Here is an 18,771-nt window from a genome sequence, read left to right as displayed (position 1 = left end):
AACCTTTCGGTGTATGGGAAGGCACTCCAAGTAGCTGAGCCACCTGGCCAGAGAATAGAATTTCTATTTTTTATGGCCTGACTTTTTTTAATTAAAAGAGCTGAAAAGCTATACATGTGAATACCTAAGAGAACTGAAGAAAATACATTGATCAACATATAATAATTCTATAACTAAAAATTTGTAAGTTTGTCTAAATACATATCAGACTCTTTAACATCAGAAAACTTCCAAAATATTATTCTAATGCCTCTTAAATTACTTTCTTTATTACATTATTTATTTTATAAAAAGCTTAAAGAATAGGAGCTAAAAACTTGACATAAAAAAACTACATTACATTTGGTTTGAAATATGTGCTTCATCACCTGAAAAAAATTGAAATTTCATCCAATTTTTAGGCTTTATTTTAAAATTTTATACATACATATTTTAAATTATAAATAAACTATAAAGATATATATGCTTTATGTCTCTCTCACTTACTTGATTCCAATGTGCTTGCTTAAGAGGAAGAGAAATGTGCAAAGTCTAGATAGTGTATTCAGATTTGCTCATAAACCAGGAGATATAAATTATATGACATGTGTCATTGGAGAAAAGAGGTTTTGAGCCACAGGAATAGAGAGATATTATAAAACAAAACTGGAGTAATTATTCAGTTTTTATGCTGAATTGCTTAATACTACTAGTTAAGGAGTAAGGTTTTGCGCTGGCTGATGGGGATACCATATAGGTCAAGAGCATCAGGATTCTTTTTCTCTTGAAACTTATATTCTAGTGCAGTGGTTCTCAACCTTCCTAATGCCTCGACCCTTTAATACAGTTCTTCATGTTGTGGAGACCCCCAACCATAAAATTATTTTCGTTGCTACTTCATAACTGTAATTTTGCTACTGTAAACAATATGTAATTATATATGTGTTTTCCAGTGGTCTTAGGCGACCTCTGTGAAAGGGTCGTTTGACCCCCAAAGGGGTCATGACCCACAGGTTGAGAACCGCTGTTCTAGTGGGAAAAGCAGATCTGAAATAATTATCCACTACTCATTTAATTATGGTTATGGTAAGTGCTAAGAAGGCAAAGTGCAGAATACTGAGAGATAAAAGGGGTATCTGATCTAGGGTATTTGGGGGAAGTAGTTGGGGAAGGCTTTCCAGGGGATATGAAGTCTAAATTTAAGACCTCCAGGCTGAGTTGGAGTTAAAGCTAGGATAGGGTGGGGGAAGTCAGGCAGGGAAATGGTGTCAGGGGAGAAGACAACTGTTTGCAGGAGAAAGGCTGGAAGTAACTGAACTGAAAGTCACTGAGGCTGCAGTAGGAGACAGGATAAAATAGGTGAGGCAGGTAGGGGGTCTCATTGGCTAAATTAAGTAACCTATATTTTTTCCTATGACAAATAAAAAAACACTGAAAGTGTTTTGTTTTATTTTTAACTAGTAGTCAGTTGTTTTTTCAATAATTCCATCTTAACTTTTAAATATAAACTTCTAAGTTCAGTGGTTTTCTTATGAAAACTATTGTTAAATGGCTTCCCATTTCTGCTTCAAATTCATGTCTTCAAAGACTGGTATCTGGAAAGAATACCATTGCATACCCTGTTTCCTCTGGAAATGCAGAGGTGGTGCTCCCATCCATCTGACAGGGGTCCAGAGAAGGAGAGTCAGAATTTTTTCTATCTTGATTTGCAGCAATATTGGTTACTCGATGTTGCAAGTCCCACTGTCGTGCTATGTTGTTAATTGTTAACCTTTTCTTCTCCTGTGAAAAAGTTTATTGTAACAGGTTCATAAAGCAATTTTTGCAGTAGGGGAATATCCAAAGTGCATACTGTTTGTACTACTTATCACACTTTTAAAGGGAGTCTATTCCTTAAAAGTAGCTATCAAATTTGTATTTTTTAAAATATATTTGTGTTGACTTCATAGAGCAGGGGTGGGCAAACTTTTTGACTCGAGGGCCACAATGGGTTCTTAAACTGGACCGGAGGGCCGGAACAAAAGCATGGATGGAGTGTTTGTGTGAACTAATATAAATTCAAAGTAAACATCATTACATAAAAGGGTAAGGTCTTTTTCTTCAATAGTTTTATTCATTTCAAATGGGCCGGATCCGGCCGGCAGGCTGTAGTTTCCCCACGGCTGTCATAGAGGAAAGAAGAGGGACAGAGAAAGAGATATATCATTGATGAAAGAGAATCATTGATCAGCTGCCTCCTACATGGCCCCTACTGGGGATCAAGCCTGCAACCAGGAATTGAACCGTGACCTCCCAAAGCATAGGTCAATGCTCAATCAGTAAGCCACACCAGCCGGGTCAAATTATTATTCTAAAACAAAGTACAACTGGCCTTTATTTACCTTGTGCATTTAAACACCTTAATAATTGTCTATCATCCTTAAAGAAAAAGAAACATATACAAACAATAATTACTCCTATTGAAGATATAAAAATTTCACTACCTGAAAGTTTAACAGAAATTTATATACTTAAGTGTTATCTGAAATTTTAATTTAACAGAAATTTACATACCTTTGTGTTAAACACAGAAAGAAAAACTGAATAGTATTTTAATTTTCCTGCCCAGTAATTAGGACTAACATGATGAAATAACCTCAGTGGGGGGAGAAAAGGCGAGGAATTGATTAATGCTCCAAGCTTCACAGTATAAATTACAATGTTTGAAAATTAGTAATTATGTACAAACTACTAAAAGAAATGGTACTAAGTTGGAATATTTCTAGGTAACTAGTGCCTTCCTAGATGAAGATTAAAGCATTTAATTCATTATATGGATTGGATACTTTAGGGGAGTGATTCTGAAACTTTAGAGGGCCTTAAGTCATGGAGAGCTTATTAAAACATTAATTGCTAGCTCAAACCCCATTCTGATTTAGTGAGTTTCAGGTGGGGTTCTTGAATTTGCTAATGAACTTCACTTTGAGAACCACTGATTAGGGCATTGGGGCTCTATTCTCTCACAGAAACCTGTCGAAAAATTAGTTCTGGACTACTGAAACTGCCATGTTAAAATGTTTCTAGTCAACTTATATAAATGTATTGGGGAAAATAATCACTAATCTATTCTATTCTATACTATAAAAAGTTAATATTATTATATGGCATATTAATTAGATCAGAAGCTGAAAACAGACACTTTCCCTTCCCCTTAGGAAGGTTTTTGCCCATTTACTCAGGGCATGTGTACGTGTAGAATAATTACTTTTAGTTCCACCTCTGTGCCTATATTTGGTTATCTTTAGCATGTAGAAATGGCACTGAATATGAGTAAAAAGCAATGACAAAGGTAATTAAAACTAAATTTTTAAAAAGTCTATTTCTAATTTTAGCATTTTTTTCTATTGCTTGATATTTCAGATATACTTCTGAGACTTTTTGACATTTTCTGTATGCCCTCCTTATCTAAAGTAGGAATCTACTATTCAACTGTAAATTTTCCCCCAAAATCTATAATAAAAAGCCATCTGACCTTAAGAAATTCTGTTTCAGTCATTTGCAGATGACTGGGATAATCCAATTTTTAACCTAAGCAGTGCCATTATTTCTATTCATTTCCAAGACTACTTTGAAAGAGACGGGGACAGTGGGTTAATGGAGAGTGGCTATCATGAGGGCTCTATGCATTTGGTTTTCTGGCCAACTGGAGGTTGACAGAGAGAAATAGTTATTTATGTATTTTTGTTCATTTATTCACTCATTCACTTATGCATCTGACAGCAGCAGTGGCATGGCAGGAAATACTACTTTTTATAAATGAGCCAGTTAGGCAGTTTGCCAGTATTAGTATCTGGCAATGGTAAACCTTGTGCCTTCAAATTTAAAAAATACTGCCCACAAGGGGAGGGGAGGGGAGGAGGTGGAGGATAAGAGATCAACCAAAGGACTTGTATGCAGGCATATAAGCATAACCAATGGACACAGACACTAGGGGGGTGAGGGCATGTGCTGGGGGTGGGAGTGGCTGGGGAGAGGTCAATGGGGAAAAAAGGAGACTTATGTAATACTTTAAACAATAAGGAATTTTTTTAAAAAATACTGCCTACAACTATATTCCCTATAAGCCAATGTGTTTTTGGCCAACCATTAGGGATATTCCATTACAGGGAAAACTAAAATCTTATTGGCTAAATCAATAAAACGGTAAAGATGTCAAGAGGGGGGAAAGCACATTTAATTAATGGAATGAGGGGAAACAAAGGTGGGGAGGAGTCAGCAGGTTAGAGATAACAGCAGGTGACAAAAATGTTAGTATCCAGAGTAATGGCTCTAATTACTTTTGAAGTATTAGTGCTGAGCTGAGAGGGCTTGGGACCAAGTTGTTTTTCTTTTTTGCTCATTTTAGAGTAGTTTTCGTAGAGTAAAAGACACAGATTAACATGTACTCTGATTAGTTTTGACAAATGCATATACCTGTGTGTAATCCATAGCCCAAGATACACAACATTTAAAACACCCCCCCCCACACACAAGTTTTCTTGTTTCATAAGTTTATTATATACAACTTGACATCCCTAGTAGTCATTTTTTGAATTCTGAACACCATTTTAATTTAATTTTTTTAAAAATTTTATCTTGCCGAAACCGGTTTGGTTCAGTGGATAGAGCGTCGGCCTGCGGACTGAAGGGTCCCAGGTTCGATTCCGGTCAAGGGCATGTACCTGGGTTGCGGGCACATCCCCAGTAGGAGATGTGCAGGAGGCAGCTGATCGATGTTTCTCTCTCATCGATGTTTCTAACTCTCTATCCCTTTACCTTCCTCTCTGTAAAAAATCAATAAAATATATTTAAAAAAAAAATTTTATCTTTATTGTTGAAAGTATTACATATGTCCCCTTTTAAAAAGAAAAGCACCTAGGTAAGACACAAATGAGTAGTGATCATCAGAGTGATATTCTTAGTTTTAGAGTACAGCAGAAAGCATAATACAAGACACAGGCTTTCCGCTGTCTTTATTATACATTGTAATGTTAATATAAAATATTTTAAAATAAAACATTTTATTTAAGGAAAGAAATGTCTGATATGTTGAATCGCTTAAAACCAGTTTATAACAAATTTCAATTCCTGTATTTCTCAAAATCTTTACCAAATCTGTAACAGAGAAGCTAACAGAAAGTTTTCAAATTTAGAACTTTAAATGCCATGAGGAAACACAGGCGATGCACTTGTATGGAAACAAATGATAACTTCTAGTATATTTATTTTTATTTCTTCCTTTTAAAATAGCTTTTGCATGAGTTTTATAATGTATATTATACAGTATTTCAGAAGTACAAGTTTATTTATAGGTAGTAAACTTATAAAAGTTTTAGGGGTGTTTATAAAAAACATTCTATTGATAGGAATGAACATTTTAGAGTTGGAAATCACTTTTCTGGCTGACTAGCTGGCTTCAATGCAGTGGATATGAGCACACACATGCATACAGCTATGGGAGAAAATACCTTAAGCAAGGATTGTTTATGACTTTCCCGCCTCTTCTCTTCCTCTTTTTTGGCTACAACAGATGCCATACGCCTTTCTTCTTCCTAAAGAAATTTTAAAAAATTATTAAGCATTTAATCTCTTTTATGTTAAATATCTTTGGTTCTGTAAGTCTGGTTTTCTTTGTGAGAGGCATACTAACTTAACTAATATAAACTATGCCCTCAAAGAAAGTTATCATGGTCTTCTTTATTTTGTTCTGTATTCTTAAAAAAACTGCAGTCTTAACTCTACTCCCAACTATGGGGGTGAGACAAATCTAGTTAATACAAGAGGGCAAAATAATGAGAAGAAAAAAGAGGGGAACAGCTTGTATAAGTTTTCTTAGCATACTGGGCACAATAGTTCCACATAGAAAGACTTAAATTTTTTATTATGAAGATTAAAAGGATCAAAATGATATTTCTAACAATTTTGATTTTATTTATGGCTGCAAATCAGAGTTTTATTTAATGATAAATAAGAGTGAAAGCCTTTTAAAACTCTCCATTGATATTAACAAATTATTCTCAATTAATATCATTCCTTTTACTTTGTTTTTAAATTGATTTGGCCAGCCTAATTTCTTAAATTCTAAAAACTGTTAAATAATATTATAGACAGCTTAGAAAAATTTTAAAAATAAGTCATAATCTCAACACCCTAACTCAAATTTTATCATTTCTCTATTACCTTACAATATTCACTATGAACAAATTTTTAAAAGTTGTAATCTGTATACACTATCTTAATCACATTTTCCCCCTGAAGATTACCAAAATTTAACAGTAAATTATAACCATGTAACTTTATTATTATCAAAAGATTTATGGACATTCAAAATTATGTCCCAATTTGAGAAAACAATTTCTTCATAAAAAACAAGTTTGAAAGTATATTCAGAGATAGGAAACTATAAAAGATCAATTTAGCACATTTGAAGGAGATCTCTTTCAAAAGTGAAAAGTTACAAAAACGGAAATTAAAAATTCAGGGGGAAGGGGTTGCAGAGTATATTTTACACAGCTGAAGAGAGGATCAGATGACTGAAAAGTAGGTCAGAAGAAATGTTCTTATATGCTTTCATAGCACCCTGAACAACACTTACTAGTAACCTGTTTCATTTGAATTATCTCTGGCACTATCTCTCCACTCTCTTACCCCAAAGTGCTCCATAAAGGTATAGAACATGTCAGCTCCGAGCACATAATAGATATTCAATAAACATATACTTAAAGAATGAATTATTGAATATACATCTTTGTATATTTGTTCAATAATTACCTAAAACTATAACTGCTAAATAAAGTGACAAACATATTTCTAGAGCTTTTGATACATTTGCAAATTTCCCTCCATAAATGTAGTACTAATTTGTATTTCTATCAGAAGTAACATGATGAATAGTCATATGAGCTGTTTACCAAATATTCCTGTGTCTTCCCACACCCAGGCCACATCGTGAGATAGGACATCTGCCCCTCAAAGTTAAGTGTGGACATTGACTTGCTTTGACCAATGCCACGTGAGCAAAAGTGACATGTTTAGTTCTAGGTGGAAGCTTTCAGAGACATGTCTGGTACAGCTATTTCTCTCTCGCCTCTGTCACAGAATCTGCAAAGCTTCAGATAATGGGTACTTCGAAGGTCTTGGTCCTGGAATGAGGACAACACACAGACATGTTCTGGGACCACATACTATGGGCAGGCAATTAGTATTAACATGAAATAAACTTTGTTATTTTAATCTACTGAGGTTAGATAAATCATTACTGTAGATTATCTGGTCTATTTTGACCAGTATACATAGGTTACTATCCGTTATATTAAAATTAAGTAAGGTCAAAGGGGCCATGAAAATGTAGTCTAGAGAGTGAGCCATTATAAATGCTTCTGAAAACAAAGAAAGACCTAGACTAAAGAAGTATACTGAACATGCACAAAGAGAAACTATCACAGCGTTAAAAAGGAGACTAAAAATGCATCCACTGGAAGCCTCTCCTTTTAGAAATGAGAAAATGGTGCTTTGAGAAGTAATTTTGGAGCAGTTTTTATAAGGTCACACAGCTGGTGACAGAACTAGAATCAGGACCAGAAGCCATGTCTTGTAAGAAATGGAACTAATAATGTTTATAATAAGGATATCTTTAAATGCATTTTACTGATTTTAGAGAGATAAAAAAGGTGAGGTTAGCATTCAGTAGTAATCTGCCATATGATTTAGTTGTTTAAAAGGGAACAGAAATTTAATGTGATTTTGAGGGAATTTAAAGTGTCTTTTACAATATGGAATATACTTATTCTTAATGTAAGGCTGAATGGAGAGAATGAGGAGAAATAAACTAAATAAAAATTCAAAACCTTGATTCCTAACATCACAAAATAGCTAGATTAATACTTATATTAAATTCTTTTGTTCAGTAAATACTGATTTGGTGCCAATTTAGTATAAACTATTTCAGAACAAACTTTTTAAAGAGCAAGTTATACTGATGTTCAATTGTTGACTCATCTATAAAATGTGAACTAGAAACACATTGGTTGTTTAAAGAGCCAATTTCAAACAGCACTGGAAGCTGTATGGAGCACGTCCTACACATACTTAAGAGGTGATTCCATCAGAGTTTCCAAAAGAATCTGAGCTTCTATTAAAGACAGTAGGGCTTTCAAAGGAAAGCCAAACCTAGGGAAACTGGATAGATGCCAAATCAATTCAAATATTGAGTGTTTTAAGGAATTTATATATATGATATCTGTATTTCAGCCCAAATACTTATAGAGTAACTAAACTTAGAAACAAAAAACAAACCTCTAATTTTAAAGATAAGCTAGAACTCTTGCTAAGATGAAGAAAGAGTGAAATTCTGGCATCTTCATGATAATAGTTCAATTTCTGGGATCAAAGCCAAACCCTTTATGTAGCAAAAGAAAGGAATCTAGCTGGGACTCAAAAAAATATTAAAAAATCAACTTTTTTCCATATTTCAGTTTGTCTTGGAGACCTATTATAGAAATAGAGAATCCAGAAATCATTCTATTATAGGAATGATTTCAAAGAAGTACAGTGATTCAATAGATGTTTGATAACCTGGATTATACTCTATTAGTAGATTATTAAGGGTCTAAAAACAATGCTTGTGTTATATGAGAAGTTTGTTCCAAACTAAATAATAAAATGGTCCTAACTAATACAGACAGCAATTTATGTGGCATTAAAAAAGTAAATGGCAATGTGGGCTTTTAACCCTATAGTTTAAAACAATAGAACAGATAAAAGGCATTGTTTTCTTTGACTATATCAAGCATTAGAACAGATTTTAAAGTCACAGTGTTTTTGTCTAGAAGAGATGGTCCATATTTTTCATTCAAAGAATTTTGTTTTACAGAGAAAACTGATTTTTCTAGGGTCATAGTTAATGTCAGATTCAACATTAGAAGCCCTGTCACCTGACTTCTATTGGCCCAGGGCTATTAGTTGTTAAATACCAAAGGAGGTAGAAGCCAGAGCAGGCTAGGTTATGCTGTTATAACAACTTCACAACTTACACTGGCTTACAATAAGGAAAGTTTATTTCTTGATCATGCAAGAACACTACCACTGTCCTCCCTAAATTGGCTAAGTACTCCTGGGTATTGTGATCTGAGAATATCTTCAATTCATCATATGCTTCCACAATGACCACGGAAGAAAGGCATGGAAAAATCACACGTAAGTTTTTAAATGCTTCTGACTGGAAATTATATACATTACTTCTGCTCACATCTCATGGGCCAAAGCAAATTGCATGACCACACCTAACTGCAAGAGGAAAGGAACTATCGTCTTTCCATATGTCAAAGAGAGGAGGAGAACCAGAACACATTGATAAGCATTAGTAACGGGGACCACATCATTGGAGTGAGAAAAAAACTCACTTCTGCTTCAGGTAGACGATACCACTTTTTGGTGAGCAAATTGTAAATAAGTTCATATTAAGCCAACTAAATGTGGGTGTGAGGTGAAGACTTTAGGCATTGTGTCTGTTTCAGAATTGTGAACATACAGCCTTAGAAATAAAAAGGAGAAAATTCTGTCTCCTAGAATTTTCTATACAATGGTCCTTGTTCTAGCCTCTCAAAATTGTGTCTTTTCTCTTATTGGATAATTGTGAAAATATCTGAAGACCTGCAGTATCATCCTTATGTCTACTTTTAAGATTCTGATTTGATCAACCAATATATCAGGATCTCTAACTTCTCCAGTTTCTGTCATTCACATACTTTATCAGAATAAAATAAATATTGTCATCATCATCTAGTCATTAATCACAAATGTTAAATAGAATGGGCACGAGGAAAAGCCTCATGGCCTACAAATACAGATTTCTCTATAGGCTGGCATTAATCAATTAATTCATGTTCTATAGGTATGCCTGAACCACAAATCCATTTAACCATGTTGTCATACAATATATCCAAAGTGATCTCATAAAAGACTTGTCAAGTACTTTGCTTAAGTACTAAAACACTATCTATCTATAGCACTCTTCTGAAAGGGGCTATTTATAATATCTAAAATAGAAAAATGACCTTGGTGTAAATTGTTTTTAGTGAACTAATGCTGCCTCCTAGTGATCAATTCCTTAAGTACAACCCCTCTTGTAATAATCTAATTTAGTTTTCTTTCATAATCAACATCAAGTTTATTATTACAATTTGTGGAACTTACATTCTTTCCTTCTTTGATAAAAAGACAGATTAGTTTACCTTACTTTCTGGCTACTACATTACTCCACACTGCTTCTCAGAAATAACTTTCAGTGGTTTACCAATTCATTCACTATGTCTCTTCAGTGTTCTAGATCAAGGATTGGTGAACTCTAGCCCACAGGCCAAATCTAATCTGCCACCTGTTTTTGTAAATGACGTTTTGCTGGAACATAGCCATGCTCATTTACTTATGAATTGTAGTATATGTCTGCTCTCACACCACAATGACAGAGCTGAGTAGTTTTCAACGGAGCCTGTATAGCCCCAAAAGCCTAATTAGGTCCTTACAGATGAAGTTTGTCAGCCCCTGTTCTAGACGGGTCAGAATTCAAACTTATTTATTCACCTATTCTAGGCCTCACTTTTACCTTATTAATATTTATTTCTACTCTTTACATACTAAAAGCCATTCTTGTTAAAGCAAAACAGGCATTGAAGCCAACAATTCATATTACCTCTTAGCACCACATTATCTCTTGCCACTCCGCTGGATTGGAGCCCTAGAAGCTCTTAACCCTGACTATCTCCCTGCTTCTCATCTCACCACCCGACCCATCCTCCCCAATTCATCCTCTGGGCTGCTACTCAGAGAAATAATCTCTTTCATAGGCAATTCCAATTTAACTACCTTAAACTCTTCAAGAGCTTTTTTTATGATCATGACAAAAATCTAACCACTTTATTATGATATAAAATGCCTTTCACGGCCTAGTCCTTGCCTGTCAGATAGCCTTTGCTCCCGCTAGTCTCCCCCATGTACTCAGCCATGTTGAACTGCTATCAGTTGCTATAGTCTCTCAGCACCCCTCTGCATTTGGCACACCTTCTCACTCCCTGTAACATTCTTCACACATACTTCCTCCTTCTTCTTTGCCATCTTCAAGACTCAAGTATTTCTCCTTTGGAACTTACCCTATTTCTCTGGTAGAGTGCTTTGCTCTTCAATATGACTGTGCTGTGTGTGTGTGTGTGTGTGTGTGTGTGTGTGTGTGTGTGTACATACAAATATCCATCAGTCTATCTTATCTAACTAGTCATTTTGAATTATAATCAAGCTGCATGACTGCCTCTGCATTAGACTGTAAGTTAATGGGAGGGCAGAGATTATAAGTCTGATCTTACCATATCTAGTATCTAACATAGACCCTAGTACAGAAACTTTTCAGTTCAAAGTGACTAAGAATGTCTCAGAAAGTTTTGCACAGTGCCTCTAAGTTAAAACAAAAAAGCTCTGTTTACTATAGTTAGGAAGCAACTTAACAAGTCTTCATGTTCTAGCAACTTAGTAGCCATTTGAAAACAATAATATATATAAACTGAAAGAAAAAATAAATCACTCTTAAATAACCACAATTACTTATACCAATGGAACAGGTGTACCTGTGGGGCACTGGACAACTTCTCCAACCCTGGAATTAGATCTGACACTGCCACCCCCATTTCCTGTTCCATACTAATTCGGCATGGCATTTGTTTTGATCACAATAACCACTGAAAAGTCAGCTTTGAAAAGATATGGTGCCAGAGAGAGAAATATAGTGTGATCTAATGTTGAAATGGTAAACTACCTTGAGCTGGAAGTTTTTCAGTAACTCATAGATACCAAATATCACTGTGTTTTCCTTAAAACTAAAAAGTGTTTCACAGTGCCACTGTGAGTTCACTTCAGCATCTTTGGCACAGTTTGGGAACCACAGCCCTCGTTCACAGAAGTTCCTTAAATGTCTGTGTAATTCACCTCAGCTAGAATGTTTACATTATAAATTACATAAAATTCAAGCAAGATATCATTTTTAAAGAGAAAAAATTATTATAGAACAGATATCAGCAAACTTTTCTAGTAAGATGGTAAACATTTTAGGCTTGTAGACCATATAGTTTCTTTAGCAACTACTCAATTTTACTATTGCAGCATCAAAGCAGACATAGATAGTATATAAATGTGTTATAGGCAGTTAGACACATATGAGCAGAGCAAGGATGATGGGTCAGATACAGAAGGTCACAGGGCAGAAAGCCTCAGATGCCTAGCAAGGAGCAAACCTGGGAAAACAAGAACCTCGCCTCCAGGGTGACCTATCCTCCCCTAGCACATCAATAGTCCTTTAGTTTGGACCACCTGACCTTTCATTTTGTTGGTCTTGCGGTTCAGACCCTCTGACATTTCATATCACTGGCAATGTGGTTTAGGCCCCCTGTCCTTTACCTCCCTAAAGATAAGATCTAGGCCTCAGATATATTTCAGCTCCACGCCCAGAAAAGCAGTAAAAGCGGACAAGTGATGCCCTTGCTGCCACAAGACCAGCTGCATTGAATAATGACCCCCTGCCCTGGCCCCAACTAATCAATGAAGACCGTCACCCTGAAAGAGCACATTTGTAAAGCTGATGACTAGTCTATTGAGACCCTCCCCTGTGATCTCCTCTAAGAGATCCACCTGCAAGAGAGAGAGAAATATGTTCAGGATGAAGGACCCAAATGCAAGCTCTCACCCAGGGGAGCATGCCCATGCCATTCCCTTCTCCTTTCTTCCCTCTAGGACTCAGGAGACTGCAACCAGGGGAGCAATGGGCAGCAGCAGCTGGTCCTGGGCTAATCCCTTGAACCTGTCTCTAAGGCTGCCTTTTCTCTGACTTCTCAGTGAACCAAAGCAGCCCAGCCTAGGCTCTCCTGTTACTTCTTCTATGCCCTTTCTTGTTTCACTGTCCTAAGTATGTTTTCACTGTGGCCAATAAATTCTTACCTAGTTTGCTTTACCTTTTCTCTTGATTGAAATATTTTCTTCAAGAAGACAAGAACCGTGGTCTCACTGTCTCGCCAGGAACAAATGGATGAACATGACTGTGTCCCAATCTAACTTTTTTACAAAAACAGGTGACCAGCTCATAGGCATTGTATGCCAACCCTCTTACTGCAAATCTTTAAAAGGTATATTCTTTCCACAGTAAAGTTACTATAAAATTATAAACAAAAAGTGAACTAAATAACATGGTCCATCCCAATATAAATAAATTGAAATTTTTATGAGGAATTGGATTACAAAAGAAAAGCAGTAACTTCACATGGAGAAGCCTGGAAGACATCATCTTAATTAAAGTGAACAATATCAGTAAAGGGATAAATAAAAGTTACACATCATTTAACAGGATGCAATGAGAAGAATGCAAAATCACTTGTGATATTTATCCCAAAGATCTGTAGCTAAAAATTAATCATGAGGAAATATGAAAAAAACAACAACAACAACACCTGAATTGAGGATCATTCTACAAAATAACTGATCTGTAATCTTCATAAATACTAAAGTCATGAAATCCCCCCAAAAAAGAATTGAGGAACTGTGCCTGAAAAAGAGACATGACAATAAAATGCATCTACATGTAATGTGAAGGGACCAAATTCCGCCACCCCAAAGCTGCTTTCCAATGTATTGAATTTAAGGTGTTTACTAAGAAACAAAAGACTCAGAAAGAATCTTTGACCCTCCCCCTTTCCTACTCAAGCTATTCAGATAGAGAAACCTGTTTCAGGAAGGACAGCGCAGTATGCTGCCTAATTTGAAGTAAGTATGGTAAATAAGAGGGCTTCAGGCAGGTGGATACCCTGTGTCCCACTGTTTCTGAATCTCCTGGCTAGGATTTTAAGGCCAAGTGTGTTCCCTCCTCCTCAACTCCCTGTAAATCATCCATTCTTATTTATGAAATATAATTCCCTGTTTCCCCCTTATCCCCTTCTCCTTTGTCCAAAAATGTTTTATATATCCAATGTTGCCTCACTGTCTTTGGAATTTTCATGTAATTCTCATGCCTATGTAAATTCCCTATGCACATATATTAAACTTTCATATTCTACTGTTAATCTGTATCTGTTTGGTTATTGGCCCAGCCAGAAGAAGGAAAAGTGTTAATATTTTTTAGCCCCCACAAATGAATAATTCCAAACTGGATCATTTTGCTATACCAAATATTGTTGATATGATTGCTAAAATTGAAAGTGGTGTGAGAATTCGACCCTAGTAATTATTCAATATTCATTTCCTGATTTCATTGGTTATATTGTGTTTACACAGGAGAATGTCTTTGCTTATAGGAAATACACACTAATGTGTCCAGGGTTGTTGAGGAATCAAGTCAGCAAGTTACTCTCAAGTGGTTCTGTTACAGTAGGCAGCTAGTAAGATATTAACAAAAGAGAAGGGAGCCAGACATCTAGTTAAGTTGGATTAACTAGGAGTCTTCGGCTTCCAGATGCAGGGGATAGCCAAACTGCCCTGCCCAGGGGGTTAACATCCCTTCTTCCCCCTGAGTAGGGAGGAAGAACCAGCTTTCCAATCTCCCAGGGAAGTACCAGCCCCTTCCCACAGATTAAACCAGGGAAAGGGGTGAAACAGAAAGGGGGAAATTCTCCTCCTGAGGCATGCACAGAAGCCAGATGATGAGGCAAAACTATGAGGCATTTGCAGTAGGAGCCAAAGTGGCCACCATAAAGGAGACGAGTCTAGCCTGGGAAAATTTGGGAAAAGGACAAGGTAGGATAAGGGTATGGAAACCTGGATGATTAAGGAAAGGGATTGGATAGGGGGGAGGGCCCAGCACAAGCCAGAGAAGAATTAGGAACAAGATTGGAGTGTTTTTTGTTTGTTTGTTTGTTTGTTTGATTTTAATTAAATCTTTATTGTTCAGATTATTACATTTATTCCTCTTTTTTCCCCTTATAACTCCCCTCCTCCCAGTTCCCGCCCCACCCTTCGCCCTCACTCCCCACCCACTGTCCTCATCCATAGGTGCACGATTTTTGTCCAGTCTCTTCCCGCATCTCCCACACCCCTTTCCCCCCCAAGAATACTCCATTCCCTTTCTATGTCCCTGATTCTATTATGATCACCAGATTATTTATTCACTTGATTTTTAGATTCACTTGTTGATAGATGTGCATTTGTTGTTCATAATTTGTATCTTTACCTTTTTCTTCTTCTTCCTCTTTTTAAAGGATACCTTTCAGCATTTCATATAATACTGGTTTGGTGGTGATGAACTCCTTTAGCTTTTCCTTATCTGTGAAGCTCTTTATCTGACCTTCAGTTCTGAATGATAGCTTTACTGGATAAAGTAATCTTGGTTATAGGTTCTTGGTATTCATCAGTTTGAATATTTCTTGCCACTCCCTCCTGGCCTGCAAAGTTTCTGTTGAGAAATCAGCTGACAGTCGTATGGGTACTCCCTTGTAGGTAACTGACTGTCTTTCTCTTGCTGCTTTTAAGATTCTCTCTTTGTCTTTTGCTCTTGGCATTTTAATTATGATGTGTCTTGGTGTGGTCCTCTTTGGATTCCTTTTGTTTGGGGTTCTCTGCGCTTCCTGGACCTGTAAGTCTATTTCTTTCACCAGGTAGGGGAAGTTTTCTGTCATTATTTCTTCAAATAGGTTTGCAATATCTTGCTCTCTCCCATCTTCTGGCACCCCTATAATTCTGATGTTGGTACGCTTGAAGCTGTCCCAGAGTCTCCTTACACTATCTTCGTATTTTTGGATTCTTTTTTCATTTTGCTTTTCCAGTTGGGTGTTTTTTGCTTCTTCACGTTTCAAATCTTTGACTTGATTCTTGCGCTCCTCTGGTCTGCTGTTGGGTGTCTGTATAATATTCTTTATTTCAGTCAGTGTATGCTTAATTTCTAGTTGGTTCTTTACCACAACATCGAGGGTCTCATTAGATTTCTTGAGGATCTCACTACATTTATCGGCGGTCTCACCAGTCTTTTCGAGGGCCTTACTAAGTTTATCGGCAGCTTCTAGACAATTCTTGAGAGACCTTAAAAGTGTGGTTTTGAGCTCTATATCTTCCATTTCTGACATTTGCATCCTGTTTCTTTGTCTCCGCATTTTTTTATCTTTTCTTGGTGCACCCCCTAGTGGTCTTTGGGCGCAGTCTTGTTGTAATTAAGCCTTGATTGTTGTCGGCAATACCAGGGGTGATTTGACCTCCAGGCTAACTGGCTATGAGAGTCAGCTGTGTCTGCAGTGGGAGAGTGTCTGTGCTGGATCTCTAGGGCGGTGCTAATCTAGCATTTGCCTGAGGCTATCTGGCAAATGGCTCTGCGTAGGGCCTGGGCGGGGCGGGTCCCAGGGGATCTACAGGGCGGGCGGAGCAAGCAGTTATGGCTGCTCTCAGTTCTGTCCCTAGGTGCTCTGCCTCTCAGAGTCCCAGCAACCGCTGCAAACCTCGGAGAGAAAGCTGCCTTCGAGTTCCGATTGAAGCCAGACAGTCCCGCTTCTCCCGTTTGAGTTTGGGTCCCCAGAGACTCGCCCGGATCTGGAGCTCAGAGTCTGAAACTCCCTCCCAATTGAAAACAACAACCGCGCCCTCCACCGCCAGCCCGCTCTGCGCGCGCACTCCGCACCTGAGTATTTCACTTCAGCACTGCGCCTCCTCTGAGTCTGGGTATGATATTCTCTTTCCTCCTAGTTGTAGAATTTCCACTCAGCCAGCCTTCCTGTGGTTCTGGATGATGTCCGTTCTGTTCTTTAGTTATATCTCAGAAGTGGTTGTTCGAGGCAGCAATCTCCGGTGTTAACCTATGCCACCATCTTGGTTTCTCCCCTCTGATATTTCTAACTCTCTATACCTCTCCCTTCCTCTCTTTCCGTAGACCATCTTCTTGGAATCAAGATTGGAGTGTTTGAAAAAAAGCCTGCTCTCTCTCAAGCCCAAGAAAATATAAGCTGAACAAAGACCCGAGACACACACTGCCTTGCTGGTGCTAGACCAGCAGTTCTCACCCTGTGGGTCATGACCCCTTTGGCGGTCGAACGACCCTTTCACAGGGGTCGCCTAAGACCATCCTGCATATCAGATATTTACATTACGATTCATAACAGTAGCAACATTACAGTTATGAAGTAGCAACGAAAATAATTTTATGGTTGGGTCACAACATGAGGAATTGTATTTAAAGGGCCAGAAGGTTGAGAACCACTGTGCTAGACTATTAGAGCCTTGAATGCCAGGGTAATGGCACGGCAGGTCTGGGTCCTGGCCCTTCTCCTGAGTGAGGACAAGTGAGGACGTGTGGCTCCATAGGTTACACTTCCTCCACAGTGAGATGAAGCTGACCCACCTGGTCATGAATGAGGCAGTACAGCAGCTTCTGGAGGGGCATCTATGCCGTACATGCCTCTCCAATAAATCTTGCCACTATACCTCAACTCCTCCTATGCATGAGTCCCCGAAATGCTTTTTCTGCAACTTTGCAAGGACCCATTTCCAGACTGGCCTGGCAGACCTGCCTTGGTCCTGGTCCATGTCTGACAACAGTACAAGAAAAAAAAAGTTCTTTGTACTGTATGTACAAATTCTCTGTAACTTTGAGATTGTTTCCATGTAAGAGTTTTTTAAATTTCTAAAATGAACAGTGGAAGAGCAGATGTAAAGGACTGCTGCTCTGTATTTAGCAGGACAGCTGGCCCTGCTCCCACCCCAGGTGATTTTCCCCCATTTTCTCACCAGGCAAACATACTCTATGGACTGTACAAGAACAGTGACTATATACAGTTTTATTCTCCTTTATTTAAGGCATAGAAGTGGGTAAATATCACTGAACCAGCAAATCTTTATTGAACATTATTACATTTTCTGCATTGAGTGAGATAGAGAAGAAAAGAACCATGTGCAGAACACTTGTATGTATTAGACAAGGAAAAGGAAGAATGGTTTCTGCTCTGTATGGACATTAGTTATGTAGACAAAACTGACATAAATTCATTATAAGAAGCACAATACAGTAAAACCTTTATATAATGGACTAATTTGGGTGAGGGGATGTCCATTAAAGCCTAAAGTCTGTTATATAATAAAGTAGGTTTTCCAAATACACATGTTAAAAAATTGACAATTAGTTGGTTTACCTGTTTTCACTTATCCTATCTAATAACAGACAAAGATTGAAATTGACTGTACCTTCGCTACACCTCCCATTGGCTAATCATCGAGATATGCAAATTAACCACCAACAAAGATGGCGGTTAATTTGCATACATAGGTGCGAAGCGGCGGAGCCAAGACTGAAGGTGGCTCTGGCCGCCGGAACCGCGAGAGGCTTGGAGGCGTCTCCGGCCGATGAAGGCACCTCTGGCCCCCGAAGCTGTGAGAGGTTTGGAGGCGCCTCCGGCCACCAGAGCCGCAAGAGGCTTGGAGGCATCTCAGGCTGGAGCAAAGGCCTGGGTGCCAGGTGCTGGAGGAAAACCGGTGCCGGCAGCCAGGGGAAGGGAAGGCCTATCTCACGAATCTTTTAGTGCAACAGGCCTCTAGTCTATGATAATAAAAGCGTAATATGCTAATTAGACCGGACATCATTCAGGATGTCCTTCCGGACAAAGCAAGGGCCGGAGGGAAGCCTGGGTCCTGGGTGCCAGCTGGTGGCCAGAGGAGGAAAGACCGGGTCCCGGGTGCCTGCCAGCAGCCAGAAGGAAGCCCGGGTCCTGGGTGTGTGCCGGTGGCTGAAGGGAAGGAAGGCCTACTTTTGCACGAATTTCATGCATTGGGCCT

The 18,771-nt window shown here is 38.0% G+C and overlaps 1 protein-coding gene across 5 annotated transcripts in view; it reads right to left on the bottom strand.

Moving 5' to 3' along the window:
- The window catches only part of LRRC49 (leucine rich repeat containing 49), a 205,067-nt gene that overhangs the window by 59,062 nt on the left and 127,234 nt on the right, over nucleotides 1–18,771 (bottom strand). For all 5 annotated transcript variants that reach the window (XM_036347684.1, XM_036347647.1, XM_036347658.1 and 2 more), the window contains 2 exons: nucleotides 5,466–5,549; nucleotides 1,598–1,761 (listed from right to left, as the gene is read on the bottom strand). In XM_036347684.1, coding sequence (XP_036203577.1) covers nucleotides 1,598–1,761; nucleotides 5,466–5,549 — 248 coding nt within the window. The remainder of the gene's footprint in view (nucleotides 1–1,597; nucleotides 1,762–5,465; nucleotides 5,550–18,771) is intronic.

This window comes from Myotis myotis, unplaced genomic scaffold, assembly GCF_014108235.1.
Source record: "Myotis myotis isolate mMyoMyo1 unplaced genomic scaffold, mMyoMyo1.p scaffold_m19_p_1, whole genome shotgun sequence".
Lineage (NCBI taxonomy): Eukaryota > Metazoa > Chordata > Mammalia > Chiroptera > Vespertilionidae > Myotis > Myotis myotis.
This window is presented reverse-complemented; position numbering and strand designations above follow the sequence as displayed.